At 37.7% G+C, this 20,791-nt stretch overlaps 2 protein-coding genes across 3 annotated transcripts; one reads left to right on the forward strand and one right to left on the reverse strand.

Annotated features, from left to right (window-relative positions):
* Window positions 1–526: 526 nt before the first annotated feature.
* On the reverse strand, window positions 527–14,060 carry arhgef25b (Rho guanine nucleotide exchange factor (GEF) 25b). Its single transcript, XM_042726165.1, is given in 16 exon segments — window positions 527–1,361; window positions 1,525–1,709; window positions 1,816–1,996; window positions 2,065–2,256; window positions 2,467–2,544; window positions 2,634–2,684; window positions 4,411–4,503; window positions 4,594–4,683; window positions 4,814–4,883; window positions 4,975–5,078; window positions 5,154–5,220; window positions 5,322–5,446; window positions 5,536–5,610; window positions 6,076–6,422; window positions 12,423–12,549; window positions 13,837–14,060. Coding segments are annotated over 15 exon segments (1,878 nt in total). The 5' UTR covers window positions 13,933–14,060; the 3' UTR covers window positions 527–1,361; window positions 1,525–1,527.
* Window positions 14,061–15,643: 1,583 nt separating this feature from the next.
* LOC109062211 (photoreceptor ankyrin repeat protein-like) lies at window positions 15,644–20,224 on the forward strand. 2 transcript variants are annotated; one of them, XM_042726169.1, is made up of 5 exons: window positions 15,644–15,846; window positions 16,447–16,829; window positions 17,362–17,491; window positions 17,760–17,900; window positions 18,231–20,224. In XM_042726169.1, exons 2-5 carry the CDS (start codon window positions 16,557–16,559, stop codon window positions 19,061–19,063), a joined length of 1,377 nt encoding a protein of 458 aa, XP_042582103.1. In that variant the 5' UTR covers window positions 15,644–15,846; window positions 16,447–16,556; the 3' UTR covers window positions 19,064–20,224. The 2 variants fall into 2 exon arrangements, with proteins under 2 accessions (XP_042582103.1, XP_042582104.1); XM_042726170.1 differs by lacking the exon at window positions 15,644–15,846 and having other exon boundaries at window positions 15,885–16,829.
* The last annotated feature ends 567 nt before the right edge of the window (window positions 20,225–20,791 follow it).

Genomic DNA, 20,791 nt, shown 5'->3' on the forward strand with positions numbered 1-20,791 from the left:
GCTTTGGTGTAAGGCTACTTGACTCTTATGGTTAGTTTCAGATGAGCTTAAGGTAATGGGAGCTTGAACAGATAGAAAAATGAATATCTGATTTTCTGGCTGCGTATTAAATAATGAGATTAACTTTTTGATTATACTATTTCTAAAAATCTCCCTGCTTCCCCCTCACTTCACTGCAAAGATTCTGTCTCCTCATCTTTTGGTTTCTGACTGTGTCTGCATGACTCCTAATTTCTGTTGGTGTTTTGTATCTCTACCAGTAGGTAGCTAATTCTCTGTCCCCCCAAAAAGTGTGGCTGCCTATTGATCATTTTTAAAAGAACATAATGTAGTATTCAAAAGTCCCTTAAATATAAAAGGGGAAAAGATAAAAAAAACAACAACAACAAAAAAAAAAAAAATGTTTTTTCCTTTTTTGTAAATGTAAGAAAAAACATTTGTTGTCAAATGGAATGAGATAAAGGCTTTGGTGATAACATTTTGTTCTGTTTTCCTGGTTATAGAACATAGACAGAGATGTCTGGGATAACTTGAAAATCTTTTATTTGACAGCTTTTTAAATGAAACTCATTCAGTGAATATACACTGCTAATGAAAATGTCTAAATTGAAATAAGAAAAGTAACACATTGATATAGCCTGATATTCAGTCTTTTTACAAATGGTTTAAGTACACATCTTATATTTATTTACAGTACCCGACATGGCAACTGCCTAAAACCGTTCTTTGTTATGGAGTGTTCTTGGAGTGTGTTGCAGCCATCAAAATCAAAATTTGTTTATATTTACAAAATACATTTACTTTGGTCAGTGAAAACTTTGGAAATCTTTTCTTTATACTTTTTTTTTAATGAACAAATCACATATTCTTGATTTTGTTGCATTTTTACAAAACTTCCCAACTTCTCTTGAATTGTGTATATATCACCTCCTCATTCACAATTTCAGTAATATAGAATTAGCAGTAGCTACAAATATAATCTTTATGATCATATACAGTCTTTCATGAATTATATCCTATCAGTGACAAAGTTGAGCTTATACAGTCCAATACCTTCAATTTGTTATGGTAACAAAAAATGTAATCTTGTAGGTTCAAAATAGTCAGATTGTTACCATTGTCAAATACTGAAGGTTGTGATAGATTTTAAGTTTGTGTGCATTATCAGATTGAAATGGAAGGCAGAAGAATAATTAGGTTCTAACGAATGATTAAATCACTTCAGTCTTTTTTATCAGACTCGAAAATGGACTAAGTCTTCCTTATCTCCTTATAATGTTATCCTGAGGGTAACAGACAGGCATTTTACGAGTTGATGGAAGAGGAAGATAAGAAAATGCCTTTTCAGGAATGACAGTAAGCTGAAAATGATAGGAGAAGAGTGAAATCATGTTAATCTTTAAATGAAATATCAATACTCTACAAAATATTACACCATGAGACCAGAAGGAATTCTGGACATGTTTTTGAGTTTTTAATGGACAAATTATGATAATGCAACTTCACAACCCAGCAAACACTAACCTTTCAATGAGGCTTAGAAGGTTGTGAAGAATTCCAGGAGCACAGACAGGGCAGAGCCTGGGGGTCTATGAAGGCAGAGCTATAGGGTTGCAGGCCAGAGTTCAGTGAGGGTGAAGTTGTCAAGCTCTTTCCCAGGTTAAGGGATTTAATTTCTTTTCTCTGGAATTCAATAGGAGACTGCAGGGCTAAGACAGGTGAGATAAAGGAGAAGAAACAGAACAGAGTCCATTATGAATTCTGCTCTAAGGCAAGGTCAAAGAAAGGTCATGGAAGGTATGATGATGATGATACCATTTAAGAAGTTGCGCTGTGTCTCCAGCATCTGTATGATGTCATTTGCCCAAGTCATTCTGATTTCTGGAGATGATGCACGAAGAATGAATCGGTGCATGCTTCCGTCGATATTACGAGACGTCAACACCATCCGACATGGGTCATCTGGGCAATGATCCTCAATGCCCAAACAACTAATCTATGAAAGATTCAAATATTTACCCTCATTTGTTTGGCCTACAATCTTCCACTTTCTCTGCTTCTCACCTTGATGCTGTTTTTATAGATGTATCCTGGCAGGCAAAAGCCTTTCTTGCGATCGACTGGCTCACTGAGGATGACAAGTTGCTCGAAGAGGAACACCCGTCTCTCTTTGGGACGGGAGAGAATTCTGTTTTCATTCTCAGTGAATGTGAAGGTGTCCTGTTGCAAGAGTTTCCCTTGTGCTCTCAGCTGACCCTATGAACCCAATCAATCATGGGTGATCCATGTGAATTTTTAGTGTAAGATATAGGAGTGCTAATAAAACTATAAAGGAACTATAAATTATATAAATAGATAATTATTTTATAAATAATGGACTCGTGCTGTGCTCATTTTGGATACTGGAGCAGTCCAAGGTGAAGTAAACCATTTCCATTTCTGCAGAGTATTTGTGTGTCATCTTACCTCAAAACCCTGTAGTCTTCCAACATTCATCATGTCATTACATCGCTTTGGAACAAAACACATCACCTCCACTGCCCTCTGAGATAAGGACACAAAAAGAGGACAGAATTATAATTCAGTGTCACCTGAGTTGCTCAGTCTTATAAGCCTGTACAGACTGTGCCTACCTCAAGATCTTCTGTTTGTCTGCCTGCTTTAGTGTAGTACTTCAAGAAGTCCTGTAAATAAACACACAAACACAGAATAGGGAGGATATTAGATGAACAGGCATATGGATTTTAGCTCAGCTCCTTAATTTATAAAGAAGGACAAGAATATATATGGAAAACTGAGGAAATGGCTTAAAAGTTTTTTTTTTCTTAATCAGATCCAGTTTTATCTATATAACAGGGTTCAACAAGGAATGGTCAATTTTATTTTCTTACAAATCACTATATAGCAACAAAAGCCATCATAATACTTTCCTAAATACCTGTTTGTTGCTATGTACTTGGTATCAGCACACTACCATTCCAAAATTTGGGGGTTTAACATTCTACTCATCAGAGAATGGTGGGAAAAAATATAAATAAAATTTAAAATAAATAATAATAATAAAAATTACAAAAAAACCAAACCATAAATTAAAAAAAAAAACTAAATTAAAAAGTGACACGAAAGACTTATAAAATCACTGCTGAATTTCAGCTTTCACTGTCACAAGAATAAATCACATTTGAAAATACATTAAAGTGCCCCATTATCCCATTTCCAATATCGGCTTTCATGCAATGTGCAATGTAGCTGTATGTGAATGTAAACAATCTGCTAAGCTGGAAAGCTGAAAGTGCACGATAAATAAAGTTATTATCTCCCAAAATAAAGAATTGACTCCAAACAGCTGAAACGAGTCGCTAGTAATTCAAATCCCACTTCGTTGATAGCTACACGTCACGGGGTAACATATTTGCATAATGCGCCTATGTTCTAAGTTGGCCGGCCGCGAACAACTTGACCCCACCCACAAACACGTCATTCTACTGATGACTGCTTCTCTAATCCAGCGGAGTTCAATGCGGGATTCACAAAATGCTTGCTGCTGAAAGATGGATCAGTCTCCTTTTTATATGAACCAGCTGCTTCACTGAATCACAACCTGTAAGTATGATAAATAATAGATGTTTATATTTTTTATAGAGCTTTCAAAATACAGAACTATTGAAATAGTTTCGTTTCTGACACACTCTTTACACCGTAGACCAATCACAACAGACTAGGCCATCTGACCAATCAGAGCAGGCTCACAGAAAGGAGAGGTTTAGACAGACTGAATCTTTGAACTGCTTCGAACAAATCGTTTGAAAATCGCTGGAAAATGAAGTGATATTAAATGCATATTTTGAGAAAACTAAAGCGTTTTTTGACATTACTTACATGTAATCCTATTGTATTAGACTCCCAAAACAATATTAGGAACCGTAGAATGGCATAATAGGGACACTTTAAATAGAAAATAGTGATTTAAAATTATTTTAATATTTGAAGTTTTTTTAACATATTTTTTAATTTTATTTTTTACTGTATTTTTGATTGAATAAATGCAGCCTTTGTGAGCATAAGAGACTAATTTCAAAAACTTTAAAAATATTACAGAGCCCAGTGTTTTGAACAGTAGTCTATTTAAATAATTTTTTAAGCTGATAAACAATTTAAACATCTTTCTGTAACATCTGAATGAGTAAAAGGATAGTATATTTGGGTAAAAACACCCAGGTAGTTGAAGCTCCCCCTTTGGAGTCCAACTATGGCTTAAAACAGCAGCAAAAGTTAGGCTGACAGAGGAGGGAAATAGAGAATAAACTAATTTTGGAGACTAATTTTAATACATAATTTGTTTTTAAATCATTTGAAAAAAATAAAAAAAATAAAGAGCATGTATTTTTGCACAAGCTTACACAAACACACCTTCAGCAGCAGCTGATATTTCATGATTCTCTGAACAGGTTTGATGAGCAGGTCATTTAACTGCAGTCTGTGACCCAGCTGTTGCCTCAGCTCCTACATGGAGAAAGAGCACAGGACAGTCATAGACCTTGACCTCATACACCAAAAAGCAAACACTGCCTTATAATTATATTCAGATTTTACCTCAAAATAGGTTTCAATGTACTCTGAGACAATGTGCTCTGATTTTGGCTTGTTCTGACAATAAATCACATACATGTTGAGCCGCCTCTCCTGGAAAACACACAGAGATATTAAATTCTAAACATCTGTTTCAATTTATGCAAGATGGTTTACTGCATGCATATGTTTACTATATCTCCCGCAATTTAAATTGCAAGCAGGAAATAAAACATAGACTTACATGTTTGATAAACAGTTTTGCCAGTAGGTCAGGTTCACACACACATTTCTCCAACTCTCCAATAAAATAGCTGAGACAACATAAAAAATAATGGTAGCGGCTGTAAGAAGGTCAGGTTTACACACCTCAGTAGGCACAGATCCTATCAATAGGTGACCTACTCTTTGTGCCAGTCGTAGATCTGATGAATGTTCCCAAACACAATTTTATCCTTTCCCGCTAAATACTCGGGCACCCCAACACTATTCATTGTAGCCATATAACCCTGGAGAAGGGATGAAATGAGAGTTTAAAAAAAAGAATGAGTAAGATATACTAACTAAATGCATTTATATGTTACCTCCACCACAAGCCCCAGATCCTCCACATACAGTTTCTCTGTTTCTATCAGCTCTGTCAGCACATATCTATAAGTGAGACATAAGGTATAACAGATTCGGAGAAGGATTATTAACAATATCTTATTCCAGAAACCATGGGTTTAGGTCACCATTAATTAAATACCTACATGCTTTTCTCTAAGGCAGTTCTTCTCTCCTGCTCATCATCCTCTGGATTCTGTGATTGCACCTGTGTCTTGTCAGTCAAGTCGAGATCTCTCTCCCCAGAATGCACATCGCAAGATCGATGCCCCTGAAATTGGACTCATTAGCCATTATAAGCACAAATGAGAAATTATGTATAAAAATACTTATTAAGGTCCAGTACTCAGTGTTGTTCACCTGCAAGAGATCATTTAGGTATCTTGGGTAATAGGGACTGTCAGGAGATGTTGTCCTTGAAAGTTCAGAACAATCCTGTATGCCACAGAAAGAGAAAGTGTGTACAGTTTTGGTATAATATATCAAAATAACAGAAAATCCCCCCATCTCTGTAATAAACAGAACCATTCAAAAGTTTGGGTTTGGAAAGATTTTTTGCTTTCGAAAGAAAAACGCCAAGGTTGCATTTGTTTTTTAAAGAGAGCAGTATTGTGATATATTATTACAATTTAAAATAACTGTTTTCTACTTTAAATATTTTAAAATGTCCACATTACCATTAAGAAATAACTGATATATGCAGATTTTGAAAACAGTTGTGCTGTTTAATATTTTTGCTGAAAGAGTGATACTTTTTTAGGATCCTTTGATGAATTTGTAACAAAATAAAAGTTTGTACTGTCATTTTTGTTTAATTTAAAGCATACTTACTGAAGAAAAGTCTTACTATCTAACTGACCACATTTCTTTTGAACAGTATAGAGTAAATAATGTCCATACCAGAGATCTGTAGGAGCGGGGCAGTTTTTTGGACTTCTCTGTTGGGCTCAATGGGCTTTGAGCAGGTGAGAGAGGGAGAAACATATAGGATGACCCTTCTAGGCTCTGAATGGCCTTTGAGCTCTGACTCTTGCCATCTCCGCCAAGGCTAAACCTTCGAACTGGGCTGCTCAACCATCTCTTGAGGGCTTTGACGGAGTATTTGGGTGTGGTAGATGGTTGTCTAATGGAAAGAGGCTGATGGTTGCTGTTTCAGATTGAAAAAAGATAAACAACATAAATGGAAATTTTTGAAGGTGTATCAGGAGGCAAGGAGACATCGCTGAGCTCTGTCAATGTGTATGCCTCTACAATAGACAAAGAGACAGAGAGAGAAAGGAAATGTAGTAGAAGATCTTTAAAACAACATTTCCAAAAAACAAAAGAAAAAAAACAGCATTCATATTTACACTGAAGAAAAAAATGGCAGCTGTGATTATCAAAAATTATATATTGTTGCAACATTTGACAAATTATTGTATGCCATTTTTAGTTGACTACAAATATTACAGACTATATCTTTATGCATAATTAAATAATATACTGTGAATATGCACTGTGTCACACCGCAGGACTGTTTTCATTCCCAGGACTTTGTGTTTCTTGCCAGCCTGACACCCGGACAGTTGCCTCTGCTCGTTTATCAAGCTGGACTGAACACGTCCACACGAGTGTAGCTGTCTGGGGACGGTCCTCGAGAGAGCCTTGCTGCCTGAGTGGGTGCTAGTGTCCTGTGGATCACTGCTCACCATGGACATTGCAGATGATGACACCAGCCCCACTCTGGACCCAGAGCCCAGCCCACCATCACCCATATTCGCGGATCGTCAGCCCGAGCCCACCGCGGACAGAGAGCCAAGTCCCTTTCACAACCCCAGGCCATCGCAAGAAGGAGCAACTGAGCTGGGGATTGCCCCGGAGCCAGAGCCTCATCTACAGTCCGACCAGGTGCAAGAGCCAGCTACATCACACGCGACGGTGGATGTAACAGTGGAACATGAGGGGGCTGAGGAAAGGCCCTGCCCACTTCACCGCCACTGAGGGTGAACTGTCGTAGGACTAGCTCTAGCTACCCTGAACTATCTACATGCCTGGATTTACCACCCACCCTCCCTCTCCTGCCTCCTTCTATCATTCCTGCCACTTCAGCTCCACCACTGATGCTTCTCCATCAGCATCGTGGCTGGAGGATCCCTTGTTTCCGCTTCCAGCCTCTGAGTCTTGGACTCTGCCTCTGCCCTTCATCCCAGTGGATCCACCTCGGCTCCTACAGTAGCTCCCTTGTCTCCACCGTTGCCCGTCGGCCCACCCGCTCCACCAGGCTCCCTCATCCCTCCGGCTCTGCCTTAGTCGGTCGTTGACCTGCCATCGTCTCAGGACTCTGCTACTCCGGCTCTGCTTTGTCTCTCTATTCCACCCTGGCCCTCTGGATCCTTCCCGTCGCCCCTGGTTCATCGGTTCTCCGTCTCCGCTTCAGGCTCCACCTGTTATGCCATCGTCGGTCGGCCCCCTGGAGTCATCAGCCCTTCCTCCACCATGGCTCCTCTCTCCGTCGGCTCTACCGTGGGCTGCCATCTGGGCTGTGGCCTGGGTCCCGCCTGGCTCCTCCTGCTCCAAGTCCCTACTGTCTCCACCCTGGCTCCTTCCACCATCGTCACCACCCTGGACTCTGTGGATCTTCCTCCTCCCGGGTGTACATCCTCCAGAGGCTCCACCTGTACGGCCTTCCTGCCAACCCTTCACTATCACCTTTTTCCATCCCAAGTCCACTCCAAAGTCCTCCTCCGAAGTCCCCCTCCATCCATCCCTTTTTTCTTTGCGGCACGAGGTCGCACCTTCCAGGAGGAGGGCAATCTGTCACACCCCAGGACTGTTTTCATTCCCCATGTTCTCTGTGTGACCTAATTTCTGTCTCCCCTTGATTGTGTCAGTATGTTCAGGTGTTCCTTGTCAATTAGCCTCATTAACATTCCCCATATAAGTTGCCTTTAGTTCTTTGTTTCTTTGTCCAGTCTTGTCTATGTATACGTGTGTTTGCTACCCTTATGTGGATTATTAAAGATTAATCTATATTCTTCTTCGTGCATTCACTCCTGCACCACACCGTGAGAAATTGATATTGTACTGAAACACAGTAACCACAATAAAACAGAGAGTACAATAAAAATCTTTGTTCATTAGAAATTACCTTTACTTTCCATTAACTCTGGCCAGCCTTAAATAAGTGATGTTTTTCATGTTTTATTATTTATTATTCTTTATTTATTAATCATTGTAACAATATTTTACCATTAAAGTTAATCTTTTGTCTATTAAAATATTATGTTTTAAAAATATTTTACTATAAAATATTTTCATCATATGTTATAAATTAAAACATAGTTTGAAGTATTTTACAGAAAAAAATTGTGTTTTTTTTGGGGGGGGGGGGGGCCTGGTTTCGGACTGTGCAGAAAAATCTCAATTAGCACATCTGCAAAGTGCCATTTGCACAGTATGCTTATTTGTACTCAAGAAACATTTCTTGTTATAACCATATTTAAAAATTGTTGTGCTGCTTAATATTTTTGTGTAAACTATGATGAATAAAAAGTTAAAAAAAGAACAGCATTTATTTAAAATATAATATTTTTGCAACAATGTAAAAGTCTTTACTGTCAGTTCATTTGATCAGTTTAATGCATATCCTTTGCTGAATACAAGTATTAATTTCTTTCAATCAATCAATCAATCATGTAATGGTAATATGGTAGGTAAAATGGTCATGTATGAGAATGAGGATGAGACAGAGAGTAATAAGGTTGATGTATCGCAAGGGAATTTCCAGCTCCATCACTAATATTCATCTTGCAGTTATTTTTGCTGAATTTTCCACATAGTCATGAAAGGTGGAACAGAAATATAACTGGCAGCACATGGAAGAGATTCTGCCTTATAAGCAGATGATACAGCTTAAAATGGTTTGCCCCCCCCCAGCCCCCGATTTAAAAGCTTTACAGTGCAAAATGGGGGAAACATGCCCTATCCAAAAGGCATGAAGGGAAAGAAAGACTCTGAGAGAGAGAATGAGGGACAGAACAGAAAGGATTCTACAATTTCTGTGTGATATATGGATTAGCTGTTTCTAAAGGCCACAAAACCATAATCCTGCAATAACCATTCACACACAAATAATACATCAGCAATAATACATTTCTATTGATAAACCATGAAAAATAACACTAAAAAAATTACAATAACGGTTCAACATTTCAACAAACTACATGTCGAATGGATGTATTATTATGAAGCAAAAGAACAATTAATTACACTCAGTTTACATGCAAGCAATATTTGTCAAGCTTTATGTGTAAAATGTGTAATATATAAATTAAGATCTTATTGCTAATTAATCTTTTTGGTCTAATTAATTTTTCTAGGAACATATTCAGAATGTTAATCCTGTAAAAACCTCAAAGTCTATGTGCAAATACACTCAAGGTACAAATGTCAAAAGAGAAAAAGCTACTAATAGATTTCTTACCTTGCTGTCTGAAGCAGCACTCACACCTGGCCAAAACTTTCTGACAGAAGCGTGCACAGCCACACACCCCTGGGCCACGACGCCCCTTCATACCAGCCGGTTAAACTGCTGTACCACCCTGCAGCATGGCACTGTCATGAATGTTTACTCTTACTCTCCTACTCTCGGTTTAGAGGTAATCCTGAGCTCTGAATTTACACGCAACATCTGTATAATCCCTCTGCTCTTATCCACATAGACCCACATCACGTCATGCCTGGGTTCAAAAAGATATTCTTTCTGTAGACTGCCTGTTCACCTTCAGGAAGCAATGAGGAGGGTCAGAAAGTGAAATAATGAGATAGGGAGGGAGATTTAAATGGGTCCTATTATGCTTTTTCACTTTTTCAAAGCTCAAAGTCTACTTCAAAAGGAAAAACAGCAAAAAAAAATAAAAAAAAACAAAAACAGTAATCACTTTTTAAAAAGTACAACGAATGACTTGTTTGGGCTACACAAATACAGACAAATGGAACAAGACCTTGTTGAGCTGCAGTAGAGAAGGCAATGAGTGTTATTACTATTTTGGAGACATGTTAGCTTTCCCAAGGCAGATGAACTTAGAGTGGTTACAATCATAGGGGTTTAAATCGAGTTAAAATTGGTTTAATTTTGACAAAATATTTACACTGAAGCTTGCAGGTGGCTATGGTAAGGGGCGTGACATTTCCCGACCAGGCGAGATGGTCCTCACTGCAGAACACAAGATCCAGGGGGCGTGGTTGGATCCAGATCCAACTCCTCCCACCTTACATATACCTAAACCTACCCGTCTCCACCCCCTGATACCCAAACCCACCAACCGCCACCCCTAAACCTACCCATCTCCGTCCCTAAACCTACCAATCTCCACCCCGTAGATGGGGATCCAACCACGCCCCCTGGATCTTGTGTTCTGCAGTGAGGGGCTACTGGACCAGGGCGCAGAGTGCTTTCAATCACAACACACACTGGCCCAGCTAACCAACCATATCACATTCCGTATTTCAGAAGGCGGGTCTTCATTTGATACAGGGACTATTCGAGCTGTTCATGCCAGACTGGCGAGAGACCTGTTGTAAAAATGTAAAATATGAGAAAAATAATGTGTTTTTCGCACACCTAGTATGAGAGCCTGTTCTAGTACACCCCCAAAACAAAATCAAGACTTTGTAAAAGAGCATAATAGGACCCCTTTAAAAAGAGTGATCCTACTTTATTACTACTGTACTGACAGTTGGTGTGTGAGAGAAGGAGGCAGAGAATGAGGATTAGGTTTTGGTTAACTCTGCATGTCTAACTGTTAACTGTCCATGTCTAGCGGCACCAAAAGGAACTGCAAAAATAATGACCATTTCCAAACAAGTTTCTTAAAGTCACAATGAAATGGAAACAGTGAAAGATATATTTCTATGTTATGTGAGGTTTATCCAAGTAAGTGTAACAAATTATTGAAAAAGAAAAAATGTAGGGCGGGGACTTGGTTGCACCAGTTATTGGATTTTTAGATGCGGTGTTGCATTCAAAAATAAAGCATAATGTTTTATCATGAAACAATTACATGAACCAGTCACAAACATATAAAAATACAAATTAGGGTAAATTTTAACTTCAGCAAATTCTGATGTGACGTTTAGGCGAGTAAAATGGTTTCTTGAGGAAAAAAAAAAGTAGAAAGGGACTTGATTTTTTCCATCCTTGTCATTTACTAATTGCTCAAATGTGACGTTGCTGGAGGGGGAGGGAAAGTTAATGTTTTTGAGTAGAGATGAAGAAAAGAAAAGAAAAGAAAAGAAAAGAAAAGAAAAGAAAAGAAAAGAAAAGAAAAGAAAAGAAAAAATGATGTGTACAGATAAATAATTTAGCCTATGATAAACATTAATACATAAGAATAAGAGTTGTCGATTTTGATTTCATGGTGACTTTCAACACGAGTTGTCGCCCATAAAAACATTTTAAAATGTGCCATAAATCCACAATGTTTACATTTCCGGGTAATTTTGCCAGTGAAATTCTCCAGTCTCGAAAGCCTACATCTGATCTCGTAGACTGCGCATGCGCTTAACTAACAGCATCCGTGCGCAATGCAAACCAGTCCAGAGGAACACGCTGGAAAACGCTAATAAAAGCAACAGAAGATGACGGTGAATGCGACAAAAGTGGTACTGCGAGAAGGTCATGAAGAATCCGCGTTTGTACAAATCGAGTTTAACAAAGTTTAAAGATAACTAGACTTCGTGTTTTCCTCTGCAGGTCAGGTGAAGTACTACAAATCAGTTGTATTGCATGTGAGTTGAACGCGTCCGTACGAGTTCATGGTTGATGGAGTGAATCTAGAAAGGCTACTACGCTTGCCCACTTACGCTTCCATACCTACAAGACATAAAGACAGGCGAAACGAATAATACCACAGGCTTTATATCTCTCTTCAGGTACTATATCTCACTCCATAGTTTAAAAACAACCCAATATTGCCGTCTTATAGTGAAACACCAGGAAACATTTTTTATCAAGAGTTCCTCTTTCTCGTTCATGATAGGCTACTAAAACATTTATTTTGGCTTCTTGGAATAATGTAGGCTATATGTGTACAGAGTGAAATATTCACCTGAAGATAAATATTAAGGTTTCTTGTTTTGGGGCATCTCCATGTAATTTGTTAGAGACTGAGAAAGAGTGTGTTTTGAGTGAATGTAATAAAGAATTCCGGTTCAGTGGAAAGAAGCCCACTCCTAATCATTGTGAAAGGGTATGTTTGACCCCTCACCTTTGCCCTCAGGTATGTGTTTGGGTCTTGAGCTCCAGCATTGTTCTTCATTTTCCCATTCTGTACCCTTCTTTGAACAACTCTGCTTGTCTTGCAGTAAAAGACTCTCTTCGGTGTGTTCTTGCATCTAAAACGGGTCATAAAATTTAGTGTTATCCTCAAGCTGTTGTTGTAACCAGCATTATTATCACAACAGCTATGAAATACAATACATGTCTATACCTGAGCAAATTCATATGACCCTAAAAAAAATGCATACTGTACCTCCTCAAACTAGACCAACAAGACACTGTAAGTCTCGAGAAAACATTTTGGATTTTGGGTGAAATATGACCCTGGTGTCTTGAGATTTGCCTTTCTGTGAGGACTTAAATATATGGATATGTTGACAATCCAAATTAAAAACAATTTCCAAGTTTAAAATCATGCAATTGCCTAAGGCATTTCTTTTTGTTGGGATGTACAGTCTTTACATGTCTTTCCATTAACAGAGAATCCAGACAATGCAGGTTAAGCTAGAATGAGTGTGTATCATGCCTACTGTATCTATCGTAAGAATACATCCAAATTACAGTGTGCCGGAGGCCTTATCTTGTGTGCTTTGTTTGCAGTAAACATTTGGCAGGTTTGGAGCAATCTCAGTATTGAGCTGATAACTTGTTGTGACAAGTTTGACAAATTTCTATTGAAGGCTTTAAGTCTTATGAAGTAATCATTTTCTGTTTAGAGAAGTTCAAAGAAGCCCAAACACTCTTCAAAAAGACAGCAACAAAAAAGACTCAATAAAAATACTTGAATTTGCATGCTGTCCATGTAATTTTTGCTGGTAAACAGAAAACATGCATCCCTAGGCATAAGAGACACAGACTGTGTGGGTCTGAGTTAACAAAGTGTTGTTGGCATTATTGCACATTATTATGTATTGCTAAAGCATCCAAGTTATTTACACCAGCACAAGAGAGAAAATACTATACTTTAAGAAAGGTAAAAACTAATAATAATAAAGTATAGTGTACTGATTAAAACAGTCAGCATAAGGATAGTTGACATGGGTGCGATATGCTGCTGTGTACTCTAGCTAAAACAATTTTGCTAATGCATATTTTTGAGATCTATATTGGGAAATGTAATATACAGACACAGAATTTACATACTGTAGAAATGTGTCTGTGGGGGGGTTGATAAACATTGATGTAAAAGACATTAATGTACATTATCACAAGAACACACATCGAAAACGTAATTTAGTATGTTATATATGCATATTCACATGAAGAGTCAACATTCAACTTCTACTGATATGCAAAAATGTGTGGTTATGGTTCCGGTTAGAGTTGTTGTAATTAAAATTAGAATTATATTATAAACCAATAGAACAATTTAAAAGTTAACATGTATGTGTGTGTTTGCTCACCCAGTGCTGGTTACTCAGGGCCAAGGATGGAAGAGTGTTTGATAGAGACATCAGCAGTTGCTCTGTGTTTCCCTGAAGTTTGGCCAAACTCTTCATCTTCTCTTTCTCTGTCTCCAGAATGATGAAGGAAATTTTTGGTTGTGTGTTTTGTTGTGTCTTTTCAGTGCTGTCCCGCTTAATCCCCACTCAGCTCTTCTTGATTCACAGACACACATTCTTATCTTCTCCCCCTCTGCTGTCCACCACCCATTCCCTCCCTCTTCTCCAACACCCTCTTGCTCCATCTTGATCTCCCTGGGCCAGAGAGAGAGAGTGCAACGAGAGAAAAAATTAGAAAGGTTGAGAATGTTATCCTACAAACCTCCAATCTCAATAAAGGAATTTAAAAAAAAGTCTTATTTGACCTGTACAGGTTGTTATAATAAGTTTTTTTTTTACTAGTTTTCTTAGTTTTTTATTAGTTTTTTATCATTTTATTAGTTTTATAATTGTATTAGTTTTTTATAATTTAGTTTTTTCTACTTAGGGTTAGTCTATTGTATTTCTAAAATAAAAACAGCAACATATTTTGTATATGTGACCCTGTACCACAAAACCAGTCATAAATAGCAAGAGTATATTTGTAGCAATAGCCAACAATGCATTGTATGGGTTTTAATTATAGATTTTTCTTTTATGCCAGACATTATTAGGATATTAAGTAAAGATCATGTTCCATGAAGATATTTTATAAATTTACTAACTACTAACTACCGTAAATATATCAAAACTTAATTTTTGATTAGTAATATTCATTGCTAAAAACTTAATTTGGACAACTTTAAAGGCAATTTTCTCAATATTTAGATTTTTTGCACCCTCAGATTCCAGATTTTCAAATAGTTGTATCTCAGCCAAATATTGTCCTATATCCTACATAACAAACCATACATCAATGGAAAGCTTATTTATTCAACTTTTAAATGGCGTATACATCTCAATAAATAAAAATGGACCCTTATGACTGTTTTTGTGGTCCTGAGTCACGTGTGTGTGTGTGTGTCACAAGGATCACTCACTTCCTTAAGTGCTGCTGGGATACAGGAGGATTAACTTAATATGAGCTTGAATTAGGTACTTGTGTTGTTTTGTGAAGACCTGATGTTTTTATTTTATATTTTGATCAGTTCCTTCAGAACTGCAAGAATGAATGCAAATTTTCTTGCGATTTTAGTGTAGGTTATTTATTTATTTATTTATTTATTGGGTAAAATATTTTTTTGAGCCTGCATTTTCAGTTATTAAGCACAAAATATTTTAGGTTGCAGTACTTCTTACATTGGTGTAAATTACATAATGATTATTGGTATTTATTTGTGGCACAGTAATCAGACACATTTCTGTGGGACTGCTTTACAGAGATGGATTGTCCTATTTTGACTGTCTGAAAAAAGGTTAATTACTAATTAAACATTGCAACTGGTCATGTAAGGACATTTTTGACATTCTGTCTTGAAGTCTTATCAAAGACAGCTTGTAATTTACTTCTCCTCACATTCCATATAATCCTCTGAGCTAAAATCAGGGTCCCTGTGACATAAAACAATCAAAGCCCTGAAACACACCAACTGTATGTTAAACTTCATCAGCATTATTGAATGCATGATCTTTAATACTTATACTCTAATGAACAAGTGAGAGTATAATTGGGTTTGTTTGTCAGTATGAGATGGAGAGAAAGAAACAGACATTTTGAGTATGTGTGTGTGAAAGGTGATTATGCTCCAAAAGCCTTTGGTCTATTCTGATCCTGAAAGGCATTAGTCAGTCTAATGACCTGAGGTGTTACGGAGCATGTATACACCCCTCTGTGTTCACATCACATACTACTACACACACTATGTTGAAGACGTCAAGCTGATGGTTATATATTTTCTGCAAGCTAAGGTTTCTGATAATGAATTGTGAATTTTTTTAAGGGATTGCATCATTCACTGAAGACACCTCTTTTCTTCTGAAGTGTGAACACAGGTGAGTTATACTCCATTTTTTTAAATTTCTATTTTAAATCTAGTTTAAAATGTATCTCCAGACTGCCAGTAAGCATTTATTGTAAGAGCATCTGACTGTTTTCTAAATTGTTCATTAGAGCACTAAAGAGAATGTTTTTGCTTATTGAATTATTGTTGTAACCTTTGGTTTTGTATTTTGCTAGATTTTGAGATAACACGCACAACCAGAGAAATGACTAATTAATTAATAGAAATACCTAAACTAAATATTTTTCACAACTTAAAATAGTTGTATCAACATATACACGTATAACCAGTAGAGTTAATTGAGGTAAAGTGTGCTTTTAGAGTGTACTGTATATAAGCCTGTTTACAGATATCTGTGTATTTTAAGCCTGAGCAGGCCAGATTTAGCACTGACAATTAAAGCACAGCTGTCTCAGGCTAAATCAGGAGCTATGAAAACCCCTAACTTTCTTGCATCATAAGCTTTTGAGTCAATTGAATGGTAATGGTTGCCATCACTGACAGTGCTTTATTTGTTTGTTTATTGATCTATTTGAAGGTTCTTTCACTTGATTACAGTGCCTTGTGGTTTATCTGTTCTGTTTACCTCAAGACAGGGGCCATAAACACTTGATCTCAGGTTGCTGACCCACTATAACAATGTTGGAACACTTTCCTCAAATGCCAACAAAGATGGTGTAGGTAAGACTGAACTCTGGAGGCATGGCAGCAGTTCAAAGCTCTTCCTTTGAGGACCCAAATCTGGGGTCAGGCCCGGACGAGGATGAAACCTCATTGTTGGAAGAAGAGTCGGACTCTGGAAGCTTGCTGTCTGATGATTCTGTTCTCCCGGATTATGAACAAGAGGAAAGGAAAAAAGGAGCTGCCAACACAGTATATGAGGCTTGCGTCCAAAATGACCCAGAGGCACTGAAGAGCGTGTTGGAACGAGGTGTGACCTATGATGAGGTCATGGAAGTTGACATTAATGGCAGGGTAAGACAGATTAGTATTAGAGAGCATGAGACAAACTGACTAATCACAGAGGGAAAAAAATCATGCAATAAAAATAAGTACATATTAAATTATTTTTTTTATTTTTTTATTTTTTTTGTAAATTTGTAGGTCAGCCTGGATCGCTATTTTGGTTTCCTATGAGAAATGTAAATATTTTTAACTATAAGTAGAATTATGTCTGAAGTTAGCATTTCTTGATAAGACTTTCTTATGTATTTAACAAACATTGTCACCCCAAATGTGAACTACAACTGCAATAAGGGTGTGTTTACTTGAGAAATAGAACTACATAGTCTTTATGTAGCAACTCGTTAACACTTTCAAAATTCATGTTTGAGGCATGGCTACATGCACTTGTAATATGTTGTAATAATTGTATTACAGTTTGGATTGATTATGAAATAGTTACCTGTTGATGTAAAGTGTCCATATATATTTTCTATATCCTTATCACCTGTTTAAGAATTATATTGATAGAGGTCTTGTAACACACCATGATTCTTTCTTCTAGAATGGACTGATGATGGCTGCATATAAAGGCTTTCTTCCCATTGTTTACGAGTTGCACGGCTGTCCACATTTGGATATTAACCACCAAGACAATGACGGCAACACTGCTTTAATGATCGCTGCTCAAGCTGGTAAGTTGTTGCATATGTGATGTCAATTCACAGTCTTGATGGAAATTAGATGAACTGCTGCCTGGACTCTGCTGGCAGTAATAGTGTTCCAGGCAAATAGTGTTGATTTTTGTGAATATGCTGCAATAACTCTAATTTACATAGAATTAAGGAATGACAGAGACTTCATGTTCAATACTAATTGAGTTTAATGAATGTACTCCATTTCTTCATTTTTTATATGTTCAAAAATACGAAGTAAAAAAGTTTTTAATCTTTCTGTACACAGGTCATGTCTCCATATGTAACTACATCATGAATTACTTTCCTGGAGCAGAGACAGAGATCAGAGACAACAGAGGATTCACTGCCCTCATTAAAGCTGCCATACAGGGCAGGAATGATGTGGTGGCAGCTCTTATAATGCACGGTTAGTAGTTAAACAAACACATGCATTGCTATTTATTGGCATTATGGCATTGCTTATATTCATCACATCACTGGGGAGAGACAAGAAGTCACCAAATGACCCACATAGCCAATCAAGAATGGCGTAGCTGGCATTGAATCAGTTTGCCTCAGTAGCATCCATAAGATTAATTAAGTAATTAGACAGCCAAGCAAAAGATCTGTGGAAGGCACAACATGACTAGAGAGACAAAGTGATTTCTTACAGAACAGTCTTTATTTTTAGAAGTATATTCCTCCAGCATCCTTCTGATGTACAATTTATTAAATTTTCTGTATTGTTCTGTTTAAGGTGCTGATGCAAAGGCTGTAGACTCCAACCGTGGTAAATGTGCACGTGACTGGGCACTGAAAACAGGTCGCTTTGACACGCTGAATCGTCTGCGCCAACTTGTGCTTCATCCCACAGCTGAACAGTTCTGTGAAACCTACGTCCCAGAGTGGCCCAACCTTAAGGTGCTGGTCAGCAAAGCAAAAGCCAGTAAGAGTGCCAGCCAGAAGCTGACTCATCATCTCAAGAGTACTTTTGGTTTCAGTTTCCCACGTGACCCGCAGGACAATGGTGTCATGGATCACATGGTGCGGATGACCACCAGCCTACGCAGCCCGCTCATAGCCACGGCCACACGGCCACTGTGCCCAAGCAGCCCTCCGCAGATGGGTAAACGTAGGCTTGCTGTGGCTGAGCTGATGCAGAAGCACTCAAAGAAGCAGCTGGAGGAGAGTTCACTGTGCCATCGAAACAGCTCCATCTCCTCCATTTCTCCTTCTGTCCACTCCGCTAAGTCCGTTTCTTTGTCCTGCTGTGCCGATACAGAAAGACGAGGCAGTGTGCTGTCCATTGCTCAGTCTGGAATACGCACATTCATTCCTCGTAGTGTGGCGTCAAGGCGCAATAGCGTCTTCCCCTCTGGCTGTATCCCACAGATTAAAGTAACTAAATCCTCTGAGCCCACCCCAAAAAAGGAGAAGAAGAATAAAAAGCAGAAAGGTTACCTGGAGCCTCCAAAGTGGAAGTATAAGGAGGTCAAGGATGAGAAGAAGAAAGAGAAGAAAGCATTGAAGGAAAAGGAGAAGAAAAGCAAAGACAAGGATAAAGGAAAAAGGAAAAAGCGTGATGACTAAGATGGGCTTTCTGAACCTTCAATAAGGTTGTAGATTCCTTCAGTGTAATTGTGTGTGGGGAAATGCTTGATGACAGAATCAGTGGAGCAATGCAGTAAAAAACGCATGGGCCCTGAAAAGAGGAAGTGCGTTTTGAAACCTCGGTGGTGCATTCCTGTCTCACGAAAATCGCTTTCAACTTCCTATCGGGGCAATTTATCTATGACCATATCAGTCAGTTTTATAGGCTTTAAGGTCTCTGATTGGATGACTTACTGTACATGTAGAATAATTCCTGAATGAATGCTGCATATAAATAATCACATACATCATCAGAAATGAATTGTGCTTAACCAAAATTATTACAGTTCATATGTAACTAATTGATTACTTACAGTCACTGAAAAAAAGCACAAGTTTATTTGCAAAACTATTACATTAACCACAGTTTACTTGCAAAACTACTGTATCCCACAGCAGTTAGGGTTATGTGTAACATATTTCTGTATTCTGTAAAACAGGTTTCATCATTTCCAGGTCAGATTTTTTTTTGTATGTGCTTTATTAAATATGGAGCTTTTTTACTCAAGATGCCTTCAAAGCATATACCATCCACGACCAATGTCAATCACAAACACAGATTTTTCTTCTTCTCAGTAGCATTTCGATATAAAACTGAACAAACTCCAGCAATAAAAACAAATAGCTTGGCTACCTTAAAAGTCCATAGATATCACTGTCCGTTCATACCGCTATTAATACTTTCTTGACAAGTGGATGCGATGAGACCTGTTTTGCGGTTTGGTCAGGTGACAGCATATACCCTGTTCACCTGCTAAAAAAAATGTAAACATTTTGCAGCAACTGTACTTTCAGAAAAAGTACAATGCTTTCACTGGGGTAAGTACAAAAGCTATAAGGTACATTCTTGTACCTTATTTACCTCTATATGCTACATATTAGTAACTTAAAGGCAGTGGTTCTCAACTCTGGTCCTGAGGAGATCCTTTGTATGTCTCTCTTTTCTAATACACTCAGTTCAGTTGATGGATTCTCTCCTAATGAGCTGATTATCTGAATCAGGTGTGTTAATGAAGGAAGACATACAAATAATAATGTATTATGTTTGTAAATATGTATGATCCATTGTAACATACTGTAAATATGATTTAATAAACTATGTATGCCGTAGTACACACAGATCTTATTGGCTTTCTCTTACTACTTGTGTATTCATCTCTGAAAGCACTGCAGGGACAGACGTGAGGCTGAACAGTCAGTAATCTGCTCTCTCACAGTTATGCAACACAACCATGTGGAGAGCAGCAGTAAAACCATGCAGGATTAGAGATCTGGCCTTGTCACTCAGGTCAAGCAGAGGTCTCTGGCTAAGTTTGGGATCATGAGCCATGGCTACTAAAGGACATGCTCTGGAATCACTTTTGTAGCAATAAGATCTATATCAGCAAGGAGAGATAAGTTCTGTGCACCCAATATTACAAAACATAAAGACTAGATCTAAATTAACTGAGTGGCCCAAAGAGACAACATAACATTTTAGAATTAAGGAATTCACACTTAATAAATTTAAAATAATAATTGTTAGATATATATTTAAGATTTCTAATCTATGGACAGAGGTGTCGAAATAAATTAAGGCCAATTAATAAAACAAGTTAATTGTACTAGAAAAAAAAAATGAAATGGGCAAATAAAAATATTGTTGAGCTTAATTTAAGCTTTTATCAG

The sequence above is a fragment of the Cyprinus carpio genome, chromosome B6, assembly GCF_018340385.1.
Source record: "Cyprinus carpio isolate SPL01 chromosome B6, ASM1834038v1, whole genome shotgun sequence".
NCBI classification, from domain to species: Eukaryota; Metazoa; Chordata; class Actinopteri; order Cypriniformes; family Cyprinidae; genus Cyprinus; species Cyprinus carpio.